At 41.2% G+C, this 20,289-nt stretch overlaps 1 protein-coding gene across 3 annotated transcripts in view; it reads right to left on the reverse strand.

Annotated features, from left to right (window-relative positions):
- FAR1 (fatty acyl-CoA reductase 1) overlaps window positions 1-19,899 on the reverse strand; it is a 33,747-nt gene extending 13,848 nt beyond the window's left edge. The window contains exons 1-8 of one of the 3 annotated variants that reach the window (XM_058806396.1): window positions 19,795-19,899; window positions 9,175-9,369; window positions 5,640-5,815; window positions 4,124-4,303; window positions 1,814-1,991; window positions 1,220-1,264; window positions 994-1,112; window positions 449-516 (exon numbers count right to left, since the gene is read on the reverse strand). In XM_058806396.1, the coding sequence (XP_058662379.1) occupies window positions 449-516; window positions 994-1,112; window positions 1,220-1,264; window positions 1,814-1,991; window positions 4,124-4,303; window positions 5,640-5,815; window positions 9,175-9,363 (955 nt within the window). In that variant the 5' untranslated portion in view covers window positions 9,364-9,369; window positions 19,795-19,899. Of the gene's footprint in view, window positions 1-448; window positions 517-993; window positions 1,113-1,219; window positions 1,265-1,813; window positions 1,992-4,123; window positions 4,304-5,639; window positions 5,816-9,174; window positions 9,370-9,491; window positions 9,511-17,556; window positions 17,772-19,794 lie in introns of those variants that run through there. The other 2 variants (XM_058806397.1, XM_058806398.1) reach the window with 2 other exon arrangements.
- Between the last annotated feature and the right edge of the window lie 390 nt (window positions 19,900-20,289).

Here is a 20,289-nt window from a genome sequence, read left to right on the forward strand (position 1 = left end):
CCAGACCTCTCAATTATGCAGATGTACAAAACATTTAATTGTGGGCTGCTTATTCATATGTTTTTTCATATGTATTTATTGATGTTGGCATTACAGCCAGCATCACTGCTGCTCCTCTGAGCAATGCTCCTCTCCACACACTACCTACCCTCTGTGGATTAGGTCATGGCAGAAGCAAACAGAAAAATCAGTTCTCCCATAGTTTAAGTTAATAATGGAATAAGAGTAACAAAGAAAAATACCAATAAGAACTAAATGAAATGCTGCAGGGGGAGGGGGGGAAGAATTAACAGTGGAAGCTAATGAGAAAGCACAGTTCACTGCAAAATTGAGAGGTATGGCTAAAATACCAGTTTCAAAAATAAAAATGCATTATGGTTTACTGATTATAACCTGTTTGATTTTCTTTTTATATTAAGGTTAATGAGAAAGAAGAAACATGGCCTACCAACTTCACTCCAGTGGAAAGGATTGGTGCCACCTGTTGTACAGTTATATACCATGACTTTTTTTGGTCTGGGGAAAAAGAAGATAAAAGAGCAAGTTAGAAGAAAAACAACCTTTTGAAAACACAAACAGAACAGATGCCCAAAATTATGCTTCCCCTCAACAGCATCATTTATATAAAGCAGAAAGCACAGTCTCATGGTGGATTCTTTGCTTTAGTATCTTCCAGTATTTTTCTCCTTCTTTAATTATCTTTTTTTTTTATTATTATTTCTGAGCAGGCATCACCTACACTACTACAGCTTGTATTGATTACAAACAAGACCCAGGAGAGAATTTTCAGACATATCTTCATAATATCAGAAGGTGCTATCTTCCTCTGGCATAAGCAAGTTACCCTTTGAGACACTAAGCTGTCAGAACCTTAGATTGCTTTGTCCTGAGGGAACAGCAGGACACTGACAAGGATTTCAATACAAGACTGCTTTACTAAACACACAATATCATTTCCAAATACTCAGTACTCTCTTTTGTCACTATTTATACCTATTAATTGCAGAATACCAGGCTGCTGCAAGTGTGGTATTGACAACAGCATCTATTGGGACAAGATCTGCTAATGCATCGTTGGAAGCTCTCATCGTTCGAAGAATTCCTTTTCCTGCCTTGAAGAACAAAACAACAAAGAGAGACAGAAGACCCAGCAGTGAAACATATGAAGCTTTTCTGCCTCCCAAAAGGAGGGGGAAAATTAAGTATATTCATTACTTACAGCAATGAAGATACCACTAGGTCCATTGAAGTTATCAATCCAGCCCTATTAGGAAGGGAGAGAGGGAAAGGATTTGGTTAGAGCATACTGAAGTCAGCAGCTGCAAGTGAAAATCTGAGCAGTTTCTATATAGGTAAAGGGGTGGAGGAAAAGGAGACCAAAGAGGAGAAAGATTTTTAATTCCATGTTGCTAAATAAAGTTTTTCCATAGCAAATTCTGATGATGTAACAAGTGCTATGACTCAGACAAGAGATCTACACGTAGGACACCATGGTTCTTCACAGAAAGACGTTTATCTACTTATTAGTGAAGGAACTGCAATTACCCATAAAAATACTTTTATGTGCAAAGTATTCAAATTTACAAGTCTTTTTAGACTAGCAACTCAGGCGTTTTTCACTTTAGAACCAAAATACATTCTTGCTCAGTTTTGACAGTATTTAGACTCATACTGTTATCAGTCATCCAGAAGCAACCAAGACACAACTTCATGGTCCAAGAGATTTTCGTCTACAAAGTTCACTGGATAAAGAGGCTCCCAGTGTATACTACAGTCTACAGCAAGATGGTCAGGTGACAGCTCAGGGACTTACAGGAAAAGGCTCCTTCCAGCTGGCACCAATGATGGACGGCCTTACAATGACAAGGTTTAAATTTGCACCTTCCTGCTGCACCACGGATTCAGCTAAGGCTTTTGTGTATGTGTAGGTATTAGGTCTTTTGCCTAACAGTTTAGGAGTAATATCATTGACTAGGTCATCATCCATCCACCTAAAGAAACAAAACAAGAATTAAGTGTAAATTACTGCATGCTGCTTCACTGGGGAGGTGGGGTGTGAAATGGTGTAGTTGCCATGACTATTTTTTCCTCATTTAAACAAAAACAGACACACACCTAAGCAAAAACAAATTTCTCAGAAAAATGAAGGCTTGCATGTTCAGTGTCCAACAAAAGAAGCATACTGGGATTTATTTTTTGCCCTGAGAATTCATTTGTAACACACCAACTACAGAGCAAGCAGTACACTCATTTACAATAATCCAAATTCTGCCAACCAAATTCTCAAAGATGGAATGCAGACACAGCAAATTAGTCTTTGGAACACAGGCTCACTGTATTATCTACAAAGTGATATCACTGCAAGGGAGTCCCAGCTGCATTACCAGCATCCCCTCCACCTTTGTGGTGGTGAGCAATCATATACCACCCCTGAAGCAAGCTGGTCACAGTGTTTCTCCCTTTAAATTAATCAAATCTTACAATTTCATCTTGCTTCCCAGTACCTATTAAAATCCTAATAACCTTCAGTCATAGCACACAAATAAGCTGTGCCCCTGCAACTATTGCTGCTTTGGTGGTCTTCACTGCAAAACAGGACTTGAATTTTATTTGCTTTTATTGGTCACATAAATGGAATGTATTGTTTTTCACCAATGTCATGTTACAAAGTAGACACACATCAGACTCCTTTCATGATGTGAACAGGGTAGGAAGAGGGGTAGTGAAGGCTAGGGATCACTCTTTTATAACTTCACAAAAGCCTCCCCTCAGGAGTTCTAAAGCACACACAGCTGTCTTAGCCCACAACAAACAGTTTAAGTTACATTTGTCTCTTCACAAGTCAGATATTTAAAAATATGACTGTTTTGCAATCCCTCATTTTCTAAGTGTATTTAAAGTCAATGTTATAAGAAAGGGCTGGCTCAATGTGCATTCCAGGTGGTAGCTCACTTGGTTTTAATGTTAGCCTTCTTCCACCTAAAATCACAAGTTAAAGTAGGTATTTTAATTTTTAATTAGTTTTTTTCAGTTTCGTATTTCTCTTCCAAGAGGTGATATTTTGTACAACAGGTAAGAATGAAGAGACTGATGTAGAGTTACATTACACTTATCCCACATTGTCACCTGTTTCAGAGTTTGACAGCTACTAAGTAAGACCTCAGGACAGTTAATATACACACAAAAAAATACCAAATGAGTCATTTTTCCAACCCATAATGCCCAATCCAAGACTTAAAGCTACAGAAAACAGATTTTTAATGTCTGGGCTCTCAGTATACCTAACAGAACCACTTCTACAATAAGTGATATTATTTGAGCATCTCAGTCTCCTCTTGCAATGGCATTTAGGTGGATGTAGTAGAGACAGCTGTTTAAGGCATCTCAGTTTTATCTTTTCCTTCACAGTGCTGGTACCAGCACAAGTTATCAGCATCTCCTGATTCAGCCAATCATTCAGTTGAAAGACTGGCACTCTCAGCACAGAGGGGGCACCATGTGAGCATCCCTCTCCTTCAGTACCCCTCCACACCTAGCTCAGCTTAAAGAAACCATAAACCTTAACCCATGTCCCTTACAGAGAAAGGGAGTGTCGGACATGCTGCCAGATCTTTGGAACAGCATAAGATAACTCTTCATCTTTACAGCTCCTAACCATTTTTTGATACTTCAATTGTCACAGACATCTTTTCATAAAAATCCTTTCTTTAGGATTTTCCCTTCTGGGAAGCTGAGGCCCCAGAAAAAGAATGTAAACATTGGTTATCTGCTGCTGTGGAATGCAACAGGTGCACCTGTGACTGGCCCATGTTGGATGTGTATAGTTAATGGCCAATCAAGGACCAAGCTCTCTCTGGGACAGAATCAGAGAGAGCTCCTTTGTTATTCATTCCTTTTCTATTCTGAGCTTAGCTAGCTTTCTGAGAACTTTTCTCTCCATTCTTTTTAGCATAGTCATAATGTAATATATATCATAAAATAATAAATCAAGCCTTCTGAACGTGAAGTCAACATTCTCGTCTCTCTCTTCATCCTGAAAACCCTTGTGACCACTGTGACATTCAATAGCAGGAAGAAAAAGGATACAGATTATCCAAGTAAATTCATAAAACATAACACATACTCAAGGGAATCTATCAGTTTCTTGGGATCCACAGGAGGTGGGTACACGACTTCCTCAATCTGTTTCCGATTGCAATAGGCATAGGCAGTGGAAACGTGTGTGAACACCTCCAGATTCTTCATTCGGTGTGCCAAGGACAGGAGCTGTTGTGTGGCAACCACATTTAACTGCACAGCATCCCTATTGATTCAATAGAAATGTCATTAGCAGAAAGCAAGACAAAAACAAGCAAAAAAGAAAATTCATTCCTAAATGCCTCATTGCTGGGTATATAAAGCATCCCTGAATTCTCCAACCAACCCCAAAAAAGCAGCATTGATACTGCCCTAATTTTCTGCTGAGAATAACATACCACAGTCCTAATCTAGAACACCTCCCAATGTTCAGAATAATGCTTCTTGCACCCTTTTCTTAACAACTTCCTTTGATTTCCTCAATCTAAATCCCAATTGTATGTTTTCCAAAAAACATAAAGGAAATTATGCAACAACAGCAAGCTTCCATAAGATGTACCTCTGAACTGCCAAGTTCAAGTTGAGAGAGGTCAACAACTTGGAGGCTTAGTGGGCCAGTAAGTTAGAGACTGGCATCTTCTTGTAGGATACCAAAAGGCTCCATGCAGGATGGAAGGAAGGGGGAAAAAACAAGGCAAACCACCAAGAAGCACCCCTCCATTGCAGCTCCACCACTGCTCATTCCTATGTTTAAGGACCCTAGAGCAGAGTAGGTGTATCTCTACAGCTCCCAGCAGATAACAGCTTGCTGACTATCTCCTATGATTATTTTATAGTTTACATCTTCTGTCCAGCCTACAGACTTGCTGTGGGCACCAGCTTCCTTGTACACAGTGCACTATCAAGTTTCAAGAGTACAGCTAAGCAACACTTCAAAGTCTTTGCAAAAGAAGTGTTACATTAAAAACAACAACAAAATCGGTATTCCCCCAAACAATCACTGATTTCCAGAATGCTTTACCTCACATTATTACAGAAACGGGGGACAGGAAAGGAGCATTATCCCAAAGCAATTAACATCAACGGTAACTAATTAGTTTGCTACCTCTTTCAACAAGTCAAAGGAGCTCATAATCCCAGCTGTGTGCACCACTTTTTCCACTTGTTTTCATCTCTCTCCCTGTGCATCTACTTCTCCCCACTTCTTCCAATGTAAACCTCTATTATTAATAAGGGGCTTTTAAAAACCAGGAAGAAAAGCTGAGCTGTATTCTCCTGTTTTTCTTATCAGGTAAGAGAGAAAGCACTAGAACCTCCCACACACAACTTTTCTCACAAAACTCTACCCTCTGAAAATGTGCATTCCTTTTCTAACAAGGCAGGCCAAAGGAATAGTTTGTGCTTACACCAGGAGGAATTACTAGAGAGAACAGTAGATGTAGCTACAGGTTATTTGCAGCCTTTCTACCCATATTTGCAACACTGGGCAGACACTTGATTCACCCCCTCCCTTTGAGCACCATTGGTTGATTACACCAGGGTAAACAGAATTTTAGACTCACCTTAGTGGTTCATTGAATCTGACTGTAGCAGCACAATGAAATATAATATTAATGCATTCTATAAGTTCTTCCTTGATTGATTTACTAAGATCCAGTTCAGGCTGTGAAAGTTCACTCACAACTACTATTATTTTTTCTTTGAAGTCTGGTTGCTCTTCTCTCAATCTGTCAAAGAGCTGTCAAAAACAACAGGACTATAAACTCAGTGAAGGTAAGAGAAACAATTCACTTAAGTGAAGAAAAATCCCACATTCTTTGTTTATGCCTCCTAACTTCTCGAGACCATCAGGAAGTTAGAACAGTGCATTAGCAATACCATAAGAACATGTTACAGACTTCTCATAAACTATATTTTTTTTTTCCAACATAAGGAAAGGGAACGGTCTACCCACTTCCCAAGCTTGATAACAGCTACTCAAATTCTTATATAAGTCATGTTGGACTTTAGGTTTAGAAATCTTGCATTAAGATTTACAAATTTCAAGTTATTTAAGAAATGCTATGCCTAAATTATGCCAGTCTTGGAGAACCACATTAGAACATCTGATTGAGCTTTATCAAACCGGTGTTCAATTCCCCCTGAAAAAAATCTCATCAAAATTATATTCCATCAAGAATTCTTCTCATAAATAGCTGTGTTCTAGCCAGGTGGCTTAACACACGGATCAAAATTCTTGCCTCATCTTATTTACACTCATTAGTATGCAAGTTTTCCTGAGCCACACAGTAGTGTGGCAATAAAACACCCTTGAAAGTTGCAGAAGAGCAGACCCTTCTTTACTGTCCAGGGGCCAATATCTTACAACTGCTTCAACACCAGTCAATTGTACTGTATTAAAATCATGGCAGCACTTTCTTTTTCCTGCCCAAGCATGTGGTTATACCAAATACAAACAGTCAAAGACATTTCCTTACAGAATGACGTTAAATAATTTTAAACTATAAATTAAGTCACCTAAAGATGCAGTTTCACAACACTTTAGGCAATATAAGCTTGCATTTCTACCACAGAGACTGGTCTCTAATTTCTTTATTCCTGTTGCTTCTCTGACACTGGCAAGAGCAAGAAGCCCCAGAGCTGTGTGACCTAAAAAAGGTCCAGCTTTATTTTTAGAGATGTTTATTCAGCCCAAACATGAGCTACTGCAACTCCTTGTGTGGCCACCTGAAGTAGCAGTGCTAATTCTACATGAGAACATGGTACATCTCCACTCTGAGGCCTGACTGCATTTTGCAAACATGAAGCTTCACTTTATAGGACAAAGCTGCCAAGACAGCATTTAAAGCCTCTGCAACTCTTATGGGTACAACAAACAGTTCTTACCTGAGGGCAGAAACTTTGTGTGATTTTGAAAAATAAGCCTACTATGGTTTTGGTTGGAATGATGGCACCTTCCCCTGGGGAGCTGAAGCAACTGCCTGTTAACCACATTTATGTGTGATATTGCCTTATAACAGAAAAGCAGTACCATGGATGAGCTCTTCAAGAGCCAGTTTTTATTTTTCATACATCCATCACACCTGTTACACCTCTTTTCACAACCACAGTCATGGACTATTCCCACACACCCCTTACTAGCACTGACACCAGGACTAAGGAGAAGAAATACCTTGACTGCATGCAATACATATGGCAAATCAGCAGAGGAATTAAGATACCTGAAGTCCAAAAAAAGTAGAAACCTCAACACTGTTTTGCTATTTGCAGCCCAGTTTATTTCACATTTATTTTATTTATTACCATGTTCACCCAATTAGACTTCAAACTCTTCAAGAAACAGAACATTGAAAGATCTCCAGAACACTTAATGAGTCCATCTAAACTGTGAAGAATTACTGGCAGTGCCACTGCAACTGGACAGCTTAAAATAATAGATCTTATTAAAGTTTTCATAGACTTTTTGGAAGAATCTTGATGACACCAAAGCCATTTAGACAATGGACTTTCAATCTTATCTAATCATTTGGTAAAGACAGAACAAACATCTGGCCCTATTCTACATCTCTGCATAGATGAGCAACTCCATCCCTGCACGTTCCTGCCTCGAGCAGTAACTGCTTAACAGGACTTGTGCTGTGAACCTGCTCCAGCAATAAGTGCTCACCAAGACTCAAAGCACATCAGACTTTTATCTCAATGGGAGCTGGAACAGACTACAAGCAGACTTTGACTCAAATTTAAAAGCCTTTTACAACAGGTTTCCTAAAAGCCATACTGAGCCTTACAGCTTACCAAAGTTGAAATCAGTCCACAGTAGTGCTACTTCTCTCTCTGCCCAAATATTCCCTACCTTTTTTTGGGTAATAGTGTATACAAAAAGTGGATTGAGAAATGTTTCCTTTTGCATCTCAGAGCTTAGTCTGGAGATCTTTTCTTTGTTTCAGGGCAGCGACAAACTGAAGGTTTTGTATAGAGAGAACATGCAACTGAATTTTAAGACAGAACCCCACTGTAACTCATTCTGGTTTATGACATTTCTCAAGACTACACGAAGATGCTTTTTGAGCAATGAGATATAGTTTTTTGACTGGTTACAGAAAATAATTAACTAGGGAACAGCCATTCTCATATCTGCTATCATCCCAGCTAGTCAGAGTTGTAGAAATCCACTGCTGTACTTTAAACAACTTACCTCTAAGTGCACATAGCTCCTTATTGATTCTCCTTTAGCACCTTCTAAGGACACAATTTCTACAGACTACATCGTATCTCAATGAAAAAATTAAACTGCTGACACCTGTGTTTCATAAGAGAAAGGCCCAGATAGAAATAAACTCTGCTTTAGCAAAATTCATGCTAGAAATCTCTCCTCATCCTTCCCATCATGAACAGGATACTCTCTAAGGAGAAGAATGGGCAACAGAGATGGATAATTCTACACTTAGTAAGAAAGGTCAGCCTAGCTCACCAAAATATCAAGGTAATGAGTCTCTTCAGGAGCAAAGTATTTGACCCAGCTTGCACAGAAAATCGTTTAGAGAGCCACTTGGAGAATTCCACAGCACAGACCTTCAGTGCCTTTCTAGCTGTCACAGGCTGACCAATCTGCTAAGCCAAACATTTCTGTTCCACTTACAAATCTAAGTTCCCGTTGAGATTACACATTCTTATTTACTGCTAGATCCAGTAGCACATTCCAGAAAAAAAGAGAAGGCACAAGGTGAAAAAGTGACTTGCTTGAAACCTTTAAGAGTCTCAATCTGTCTTACAACTCCCAGTCCACTATCTCTTTTACTTGATTTTATATTCTCTTAACAAACTCTGACACAGATTTTTACTTCTCATTTCTGCATTACAGCTGAACATCCTCCTCCTGAATTAAATACAGGATAATTTTCAACTACTGGCTTTGTTAGAGACCAACATCTTGAAGCAGCTATAGAAGCACTGCCAGGTCTTAGATTTTGTATTTCTGTTAGAACAACAAAATTAACAATAACATTTTGCTTTAGACAGACTGAAGTTGTTCTCAAAATGAAATGAGAGCATCATAATGAAGGACAAAAATGAACTTTGTGAGTATATGACACATACCTTAGAGCTGGTAATCTCTTCTATTCGTGCTTCAGCTGTCTGTTTTGCTTTTTTTCTTACCAGTACATACACTGCCTTCACTTTAGGACAGGATCTGAGCAGTTTTTCCAAAAGCACTTTTCCCACAAAGCCTGTAGCTCCTGTCAGGAGGATGTTTTTTCCTTCATAGTATTCAGGAATGGAAACCATTGTGACCTTCACAAAAGAGAAAATCAAAAAGTATGTTAAAGAACTTACAGATTCCAGATTTGCAGAAGATTGAATAATCATATCTGTGCTGTTTATACCTGAAAGAAATGCTTAACAGATTTTTTTACCTATAACCAGTACTTCAAGTTGTCTTTTTTCACAACATTCTGAAAGATTCCCACAGGGTCACTACAGTCATTCCAGATCTTGCAAACTGCTCCTGTTAACAGTGTTTTAAAGACTGAGATATCCACTCAGCCAGGAAAATAACCCAACTTCAGTCCAGTTCTGCCTCTGTGTGCACAGTCCTTCACCACTCCAAGGGGTTGCTCCATGTGAACTAGAGGTTGTATCATGAAAATGTAATCACAAATGGATTCTTCAAACCCACTGACAGAAGACAGAGAGCCAAGCATCCCAATTGCTGCAATTTTGACAGTGCCAGCAGAGCCCCCAGTCACTGTTAGGATGAGCCTCCCTACCAATTAAATTAAACCAGAGAGAAAGTTGAGTTAGTTGTTTGGAATGGGATCTGATAGTTTTACACTGATTACAAAAAACAGATCCACAGATAAGAGTTTTCCAACTGCTTCATCCATTAAGTCATTTGGAAGGAAAAAAAACCAAACAATAAAGTCATTAGAATTCTCAACAAACTAAGATGTAACCACAAATACACCTCCTAATAAAATGAAGGGTAAGGGATTATTACTCAAATCCAGCACAAAGCTAGAAAGTGCTTTAGGTTTTGCTTCAGTTAGTAAGTTAACCTTGAGAATCATGATTCTTTTCCCCTCCCTTTATCAGCCTCTTGGAAATGATGTCATTCTTGCTAAGAGAAACTGAAACTCTTTTTGAGGACAAATATGGTATGTCTCACAATAAAGTGAGAACATGGCCTTTAGGATCAATTACAGTGCATCATCCAGAGCTGCCATTCTTTTAAGTCATCTTTACTGTGACCCTTAACCAGTTTACTTTCACTAGATAAGATGGCAGCATTATGATACACTTGCACCACATTTTACCAATCTTTCTGATTACACTCATCAAAAATCCTGAGCTGATGTAGTAATTATAGTCCTCTACAGCAGTTCCATGCAAACTGCTACAACCAAAACACTCCCAGAAAGGGACCACAGAGAGTAACAGAATGTTCTGAGCTGGAAGGGACCCACAGGAATCATCCAGCTCTCAAGTGAATGGCCCATAAGGGGATTGACCCCACAGCCTTGGTGTTATCAGCATCACACTGACCAGCTGAGCTCATCTGAGGGATAGAGTCCATAAAACCATGGAGCTAAAACAAAAACCCACAGAACTGAGAATCTTTAAACACAGATGGAATGCTTCTTAGGCAAATAAGGATTACAACACTGAATACCTTAACAGGGTGAGAACCTTTCTTCACCTGCCACCCAGGAATAAAGGTGCAAAGAACTGAACTCAGTTCTTTCAAGCCAGCAAGATCCTGCAAGCAGGGTCTTACCAGGGAATGCACAGAATGCATGCTAGGAGTGAACATCTAATTTGTCCTTTTTGCCTGAAAAGTAAGTAAATATTTTTGGAACACCTCTTTGTCAGGTACCCACCAGATCGAAGCAATTGTGCTCTGTTTTTCATGTGCTCATATCTCAATAGTCTCTGAATAAGTTCCAAGTGATTACTTGCTAGAAATGAGTTACTACCTACATGTCTGGGTACCAAGTGCTATGTCAGATACTCCAAATCCTTCTTTTGACTCCCTTCTTTGACAAGTGAAGCATCTAACAGCAGATAGTAGGATACAGCAGCAAGTTAAGAGCAGAACAAGCACTACTATTTCCACTAACCACAGTACATCACCTGGAATTGTTTCTTTGAAGGTCAAGAGAAAAAGCTATTTACATCAAAACACTTCCACCACACAATTAAGAGACTCTAATGCAAATCTGAAAGCACAGCTCCTGCCACAAAGCATGGAGTGCAAGACACAGCATGCTTATGAGTCATTTTTCCCTGTTCAGTTAAGGTACAGGCCTGCTGTCTTTATCGTGGCTCAAAGTCACAGTTAATGCTCTTCAGGTATGTCTTCCCCATAACTTTTGTTTTCCTGGTCTTTGTGTACACCACTCACTTCCTCCTAAAGATGTGCATGATCACTCCCATATAAAGGACAGGATTTCAGTTCCCTCAAAGAGGGAGGCAAAAACTCATGCAATCATTACTGCAGCAATTTTGTCACTAAGAATCAGTTTTGTTATGGTTCCTACATACCCTTCTTACTAATTTACCTAACTAGCCATAATTTCTGTTTTTTACACTTTGAGACCCTATGAGAGTATCTAATACTATCCATTCACCTGTCCTTCCTCAAAGAAAGGTTTAATCCTGCCTTTGACACAATGCAAACCTGCTCACATGGGCAGAGTCTTTGGCTACATCTACACAGAACCTTGGACAATACCCAGTACATGGCTATGGTCCAACATCTGCTTCTGAAAGCCATGAAAGCAATGAAAAGTTATGCTGTCAGTGGAAAAACCTGTGTTGCTGTAGTCCAGCTTTTTAAGTGACTGCAAAATCTGACAAATATTTAGGCTCAGGCAATGTAAAGAAAACTGGCACAAAATAAATCAAAGTTTCCTGCTTCAGTCATTTCTGATCATATTCATTTGTGTAAGAGGCTGAAATCAGAATACCAGACCTACAAAACATCAACATCCAGAGCTACGATGAACCATAATGATGAAATGGGTTCAGTTAAAAAACCAGGACTATGCACAAATATTCACATTCACACTTGGGAGGCAGCAACACTTATATGTTTGTAGGCTAATTTTTTTTTTTTTTAAGGATTAAGAAATATTTCCTTTAAGAAACTCTCAATCCCATTTATCTGGTACTCCAGCAACCAGACTTTGGTAGACCTTATTCATAGCAACTCCCCACACTGAGATTGTCTTCTACTTCCATTACTCTGGAAGATTCCAGCTAGAAAACATAATTGGTGACTTTTTCAGAAGTACACACTGTTGTCAACATTACAGCAATAAACACATGGATTGTGAGGGAACTGCCTAAAAGCACCAAATTGGATTTAAAGGGTAAAAACCATGCATGGAATCTAGGTGTGAATGATCAAAACCTGAATCCAGCAGCCTATGCTTTGCTAGGTTACAAAGAAAGGTTATCTCAAGCACAGGGAAAGGAAAGAATGTTCCCATTCTCCACCTACCTTTCCCTGCCTTCTCCGAGAATGTATGTCCACATGCCAGTGAGCACAGCACTGCTGGCAACTCCTCATCTCTAACTCACAAGCTATAATATATTACTTTTTAAAGTTCTTTACAGCAGCAAATTACTGAAGAATCACAGGATTGATAGGGTTGGAAGAACTATTTTATAATTCTGTTTTTAAACAAAACTGTCAAGAAATACAGGAATAGTAGGAATGTAGTTCCTATCAGAAATTTAGTTTAGTCTCTAACACATAACAAGCTGGTACAAGTGCAAAAAATATATCTACCTTGCAAGGTATCACAGCAAAAACAAATTTAACATGTTAAGGTTGTTAAGTGTCAGCAATCACTTTATCTATCTGGTTTAGAGCACATCTTGTTTGTTTACAATAGCTGTTAACAAGCAATACATACTGTCACCAGTTAGCCAATCATCTGTTAACACCTACCTCTTCAAACACACACAGAGAATTCCTACCAAACATAAAATTGTCTAATCCACACTGTGAGATATCTAAAACCCTGTATTATAAACACCTTTTTGAGCTAATAAGCAATAAAAGTCTAGAAAAAAGAAATTTGATAGTTGAAAGGCTTAATAAGAGTTCTGTAAAGAATTCTCACTCTAGAACCAAAATGCTCAAAATCCCCACATCACCCTGAGGTATAAACAGCCTTTGCTAGAGGAATCTTACTTGAAGCTGCTGGGATCCTTCTGAATTCCCAGGTTCAGGGCTAAGCCCACAGTGACACTTTGTAGATATGCTTGTGTGAAGGATGCTGCCCTCTGATAAGTGAAGAGTTCATAAGAACTTCAGGAAAAAAAAAAGAAAAACCACCAGCAAACCAACACTCCAGGATCCTAGCCAACATTCCCCATCTTGCAAAAAACTCTCGTGTCCAAGGCTGAGCAAGTGCTTTTATGGAGCAAACAACAGGAGCTCTGTTTGCCTCCAGAGCTACTGCAGCAATATTTAACTCCCAGCTTCAGAGGGCTCTGACTCTCAAAACAAGGACAATTCTGTTTTTAACAGGAAAATGATCAGTTCCCAGATTTGTCCAAACACAGATCAAGATGCTTAAAGATGTGCTTTCCAAGTGCCAGGAAAGCCTGCTGCAGTTCCACTAAATGTTTAAATGCTAAATCCAGCAGCCAGAGAGTGTGCATGTGTGTCCTTGTTAGAGATTAAATGCTCTGTCTTCTGGTTTATCACTGACAAACATTAGGTCAACAGCATGCTCCCTCCAAATTCAATCCTATCAAGATTATTGCTCACAGGAAATGGAAAATGTGCATTTCCCAACCTCTCAAACATCGGCAATAAAACACAAAGTTCTGCAAAAACACAGCCCAACAAATCAATTTGCCCCTTCCCTCTGATAGCTTGAACCCAGCACTAGCAGGAGTAAAAAGCAGAAAAAGTAAGGTGGCAGAAGTATTTTGTTCAGGTATATTCAGAAGATGAAATTTGTCCAGACATCAAATCTGAGTGCACCAAGTGTGTTTAAATACCACACACACTCCCCACTGCACCCACACCAGACAAAAATCATTACAGAAGTCCCTCATACAGAGCTCCAATTGCCACATTACAAGGACACCATCACAAGCCAAAAAAAAAATAAAACTCTGGGAACTGGAAAGATTGGAGAGACTCGGGCAACAAAAGAAGTAATATTTAACTCATCTAAACAAGGTTACTGCCAGAAAGACAAGTCTGGGTCATGTCATATTATATCATATCATCATGTCTCAGTTCATCTGTGCCTTGTTGCCACAAAAGCAAATCAATGAATGCTATCAGCAGAATGCCCACATTTTCAAGCACCACAAGGGCCAACGACCTACCCTATGCGGCCAATACCCAGAGAGCATATCTCCAAAGGATACAGTCTGTTTGTCTTTGTGGTCCAAGGTTATAGCCATTGGGAAACCTTATCTGTGAAAGATACTGCTTTAAAGGATGAGTAGAGACTGTAAACTGCTTTGGGTGCAAGTTAACCTTAAAGCATACCTATTCCAAACTTCCCAATCACATGGAAGATTTGGGATTCTTCCCTCAGCTAGCAGAAGGACAGATTTATCCATGTTTTAGATTTCACCAGCATTCTTATCTACCCTCTGCAAGTTCATTTTACTAGCTGTAAGCCAGGGACCAAGAAAATGCAACACACCTCTAGGAGCTGGAAAACATACTGGCAGGCTTGAAAGCTAATTAGAACAACTAAGTTTGGAAGAATTATCAAAATAGGCCCACTAATCCAACATCAACTAGCCAGTCTTTGGGTAATATGCCAGAGCTCAAGTGTCTCACTACACACTTTCCACACAATAATGGGGATGGATTCAGGGTAATACTGTGTTCTCTACATGTGAAATACAACAAAACTAAATCAATCTGAAGGACCAGGCCCAAAACTGCAGCATGGATGAACGCCACCAGAAGTCCCAAAAACTCTATGGCAAACTTGTGGCTGACACTCAGTGATTTAAGAGAATTTCTGAAAAATAATAAGGCATTTCAAACTAGTTGAACATCTTCAGGATTGAAGACTAGAAAGAAACTTCCCAACTGCCAATGAAAAGATTTGTCCTCTTTAAATCATTTATCTAATGAAACACAACACCAGTTCCAGTAACCAATCTAGTTAGGTCAAAGTTTACATAGCTGAGTGTATAGCTCTGTGTACAAAAATAAAGTAGACTTGCTTTTCAAACAGTTCTCCTCACTATTCTTAACTACTGAAATATGCTAGATACTGAAAGCATGCCCTAGAATGTGTGCTCCTCGAGCTACATTCCTCCTGCATACATTACTACCTCTGGCAGCACATGCATTCAAGGGAAGGAGCATTATATAATTGAATTAGGTGAGACTTAGCTAATACTGCATATGATCTCTTGAACAGCACTACAGAACATTAATATCAAAATTCACATTGATAGCAGACACAGAAGTAGCTCTGTCACTTTCTTTTAGATGACAATGACGAAACCCAAGTACAGTATTCACTCAATTGCTTTGGGAAGGTGGTGAATTGGGACCAACTAACCCATGGCCACCCAATAACTTACCAGCAGAATTCAGCCCAACTCATCAACTACTTCACCAAAGACACCCTTTGGTGAAATAAGATACTCTGAAGTGAGGGCTGTGCTCACAGCCATGGAGTGTTTAACCTCTTTTAATCCTTTACTCTTACAGAGCAGAACCTGGTTTCAATGTGGGACACTGTTGAGTTGATCTCAGCAGAACTCTGTCAGAGCTATTCAATGCCTGTGGTTACACAGATATTTCTCAAGCATGTGTTCACACACCTTCCTTCAGCCTGACTTTACTACAAATTTCCACTTACTTGTGCCTATACTCAGAGGGATTCTGTACCAGATGACTTTGTAATTACTTCTTAGTAAGTAATCTGTTCACAAAGTACATACTAGGGAAGTCCCTTGCTTTGCTGTAAATATGTTTCTTTTACAGACAGTCCCTTCTCCAAAAATTAACTGGAACAAAGCAGGAGGTTTTTACAATCCCTTTATAATTAGGTTATAAGTTGACATTTTTCTAAATTGTTTACTGTTTGAGTCTAGTCATCAAGTGCACAGTGAAGAGGAAAAAAAAAGTCTCTTTTGGCACAGTTAAACCCATTTCTCAAAATTGCACAGAAGGCACAGATCAGGTCAGAAATTAAGCTATTCCAGGAAAGCATATCCCACATAAGAACATTAACTGTACTCCATCACCAGTTAATGTGAAAACATGTTTAACACACATGCAGGGGGAATTTAAAACAAATTATAGGAAATCAAGATACAGGCAAATTCAAGATTTGGTGAACAGAAGCTGAGTTCCAGATCATTTTATCTAATTTAATTGGAAATCTGCATTAGAATCTCATTTGCACTTTTGGTTATGAAAAGGATTACAAGATAAAGCCTCACTGTTTATCAGAGTAGTTGCATAAATCATGGCTCTGACTTTGCATATATCATTACTCTTGAGTTAACCCCTAAAGGAGAACAGAGCCTGTCTGAAGGACACATCTACAACACAATGGGCAGAGCAGCACTCACAGCTGACTCTCCATCACTCAGTTTTTACTCACTGCCTTAGGAAAACAGGCCACAGGCATCACTTCAGCCTTCAGAGGAACCTGAAGGTGGAATATACCCACCTGATATCCAGCCCTGATTCTCACTGGGGAAAGCTTTAGCAGCAGCAGGAATATTGCTGCAGCTACCACTGTGATACTGTCATTTTGCTGGGAGGGAAAAGCCAAAAATCAAGTAAATACAAGGGGGTGGGAGAACACACAACATTCAAGTGCTCAGCAGTTTGTCAAGTTTCAGTGATAAGAGACTTACAGCCTCTACTTTGTTTCAGGGTTAACTCCTTAATCTTGGTAATTAAAACCCAGATCCACCTTTTCATATATTGATCAGACAAGACAAGGATAACTACCCAAAACCTGCACCTGCAATTACGTTCTGTTCAAACTTATTATTCACAAAGCAATTACAATTGGAATACTTAATCAAGAACAAAAAGCCCAGCTCTTATTCTTCTCATGTTTTAAATTACACAGAGGGCCTGAATCATGTTTTACAATAGACATTACACATTGTATTTAAAGTCCTAGGAAACAACACTTCCAGATTCCTCCCATACTTTTCCAAATCTCTTACAATTAAATGGTATTTTCTCTTCTATTATGTTCCTGCAGAAATTCACAATAAATCTTTTGAAACCTAAAAATTACTCATTTACCTTACAAGTGCTCTACCAAGTCATATTTGAAACATAATCACCTTCTAAAGGAAAAAAAAACCACACTAGTTTACCTTTCCTTTCTTCCAATACATGTGGAACAAACAACAACAAAAAAATAAAAGCCCATTTCCACCATTTTCTTCCCTTTAAAAGTGACTTAAGCAGACACTCAGAGCAAGTTGTACCAAGAGATTGCCTACCTGTCTTCCAAACAGGATGCTGGCAGCCTCCCTCCTCCTCCTCCTCCTCCTGTTCAGGATGGCAGATACTGATCCTGTGTGGCGCCAAGAGCTCCAATCTTAACTCCTATTTATGCTAATGGATGTCCTGTCCTATCAACTAAGCCTCTTGCACAAGGAGCTCTACAAATTTACAAACATCAGGCTGAACAATGGCGCAGAAAGGTGTGAGGTCCTGTGCACACACAGATGCCAACACCAACATCTGCTAAAAGCACGGCCTTTGTCACCACAGCGAGGGCACAGAGGGACAGGTGACATCTCTGGGGTCCCCACTACTGGACAGAGCTCAACAGAAACACAGTGCTCACTACAAAACACTCAGAAGACAAAAAAAAAAAAAACCAACAAACAAACAAAAAAACCCCTGAATACTCGAATGTTTACATAATGCAAGTGCTCCACAGCACCTACCAAACTAGCCAAGCACAACTCTTGCTGATATTGGCTCCTTTTCAGAATTTTTAGCTTGCCACTCAGCAGCTCTGCTTCCTGCAGACAAGTAGCAAGCAAACTACACGGAACATCCTCAAACACTGAATATTTTGTGACAAAAAACCAAACAGACACAACTTCCGGCTGAAGAAGCCAACCAAGCCACTGCAACAATTCATGTCTCCAACAACACCCAGGACCTTCTTCACTCACTTCAACCTTCCACGTGGCTGTATAACCATTTTAGTTTGTGGTGCATCCCCTTCCTAGCACCGGAAACAATAACCCTTGTGAGGAACTGGGAGCTCCTCCAAGAGCTAGAACTGAAAACAGGAAGAGGACAGCGAACTCTTCACTTTGTAGCAGCCAGAAGGAGATTCAGTTTGGCCTTTTGGTATGGATGGCTACAGTTTTGCTTCAATGTTAAATTTTATCAACAAGTATCAGCTGCTAACAACTTAGATATGGACAGGCTGGGTTATTCTGGAACTATAAGAAAAAAAAAACATTTATCCTGTCCAAAACTTACAGCCACGTTTAATTTAGAACAACTCCCCCAACCTGCTTTCGTTGTTAAAATTGTGTCTAGTAAAGCTTCACTATACCTACAGCCCAGCAATAAAGACCAAGTACTTGCAGTAAAAAATGTAAAGAGAGATCTGTCATTACTTTATAGCTCCGCAATAGGTAGAGATAAAAAAAAAAAAAAAACATAAAAACATAACCCATAAAATTAATCTTTCCTATCCATCTAGAGGTTTTTGATGGGGAAATGGCTGAATTTTAAGGCACCGATATATGAGTGAAGAGTGAAAAACAGGGTAGAGAAGCTGAAGATCCTAGAAATCTATGATATACCTAGTATATAATTTCCAAATTGCTGAAATAATGGTATCTCATTTAAGAAGCACAGACGTGATACACAAATTGGGGATCAAGAAATACTGGCCTGCCCCAGTACAGATGGATGTCACAGATAGTAAAACTCCTACATGCTCCACTTCTTAATTATTACCGAAAGAGTTATTAAAATATTAAAAAAAAAAAAAAGCTCCAGTTGCTAGAGCCTTGAAGTAGGTTAAATGAAATTAAAGGTTTCTATTTTCATGGGAATCAAGCTGGTTTCGATTACAAGCTCGCTACCAACCACTGTATCCCTGCAATCAGCTACACATTAAACTTCACTCAGGAAAGCGCTTTGGAGGACCCGGCGGTTCCCGCTCCGAGGAGGACGGCGAGCCTCGCCCGGGGCCCGGCCGCAGGAAGGGCTCCGCTGTTCCCCATGGAGGGAGCGCTCCCGGCGCACGGAGCCGCGGGGCCGGGCTGGGGCACGGCCCATCCCGGCTCTCCCCGCACGCTCCCGCCGCTCTGCGAGCCAGAGGAACCCGTGGCCTTCCCTGCGCGCCCATTCCGTGCGCCGGCCCCGCGGCACGGGCTGTGCCCGAGGGGAGCCGCCGGGCAGGCAGGGCCGGGGGGGATGGTGGTACCCAGGCCCGGGCCCTGCGGCGGGCGGAGCGGGGGCTTTCGGCCTCGCCCACGCTCCCCGCTTCGCTGAGCATCGACCGCGGCCGCCGCGCTCCGCCGGCCCGGCCGCCATCCCGACAAGCCCCGGAGCTCCGCGGCGCCCCCCCATCCATCCATCTATCTATCCATCCATCCATCCATCCCTCCCTCCTTGCCGGAAAGGCGCGGCCGCCCCCTCCCCCAAGACCCCCCTCCCAGTCCGCGGGCGGGGTCGGCGCGGCCGGGCGCGGCTGCCGGTACCTGCTGCGGGCGGCGGCGGCGCGGCCCCGGCGCTGCCCGGCCCCGGCTGTGCCCGCCCGGCGCTCGCCGCCCCGAGGGTCCCGCACGGCGGCACCGCACGGCCGCTCCCGTTGGCCGCTGCGCGCGCGCTCCCCGCGCGCCCATTGGCCGCTCTCGCCGCCGCTCGCGGGACAGGAAGGGCGCGGATTGGCGGGCGCCTTTGGCCCCGCCCCCGGCGGCGCCGCGCGCGGGGGGCCGCGCGCTCCCCCCTCACACCCACACGCGGCCGCACGCACCAAGGGTCACATACACAGACAGACACACGGACACACACCGAGGGTGGGTCACATACACAGACAGACACACGGACACACACCGAGGGTCACATACACAGACAGACACACGGACACACACCGAGGGTGGGTCACATACACAGACAGACACACGGACACACACCGAGGGTCACATACACAGACAGACACACGGACACACACCGAGGGTCGGTCACATACACAG

This window comes from Ammospiza caudacuta, chromosome 6 (assembly GCF_027887145.1).
Source record: "Ammospiza caudacuta isolate bAmmCau1 chromosome 6, bAmmCau1.pri, whole genome shotgun sequence".
Lineage (NCBI taxonomy): Eukaryota > Metazoa > Chordata > Aves > Passeriformes > Passerellidae > Ammospiza > Ammospiza caudacuta.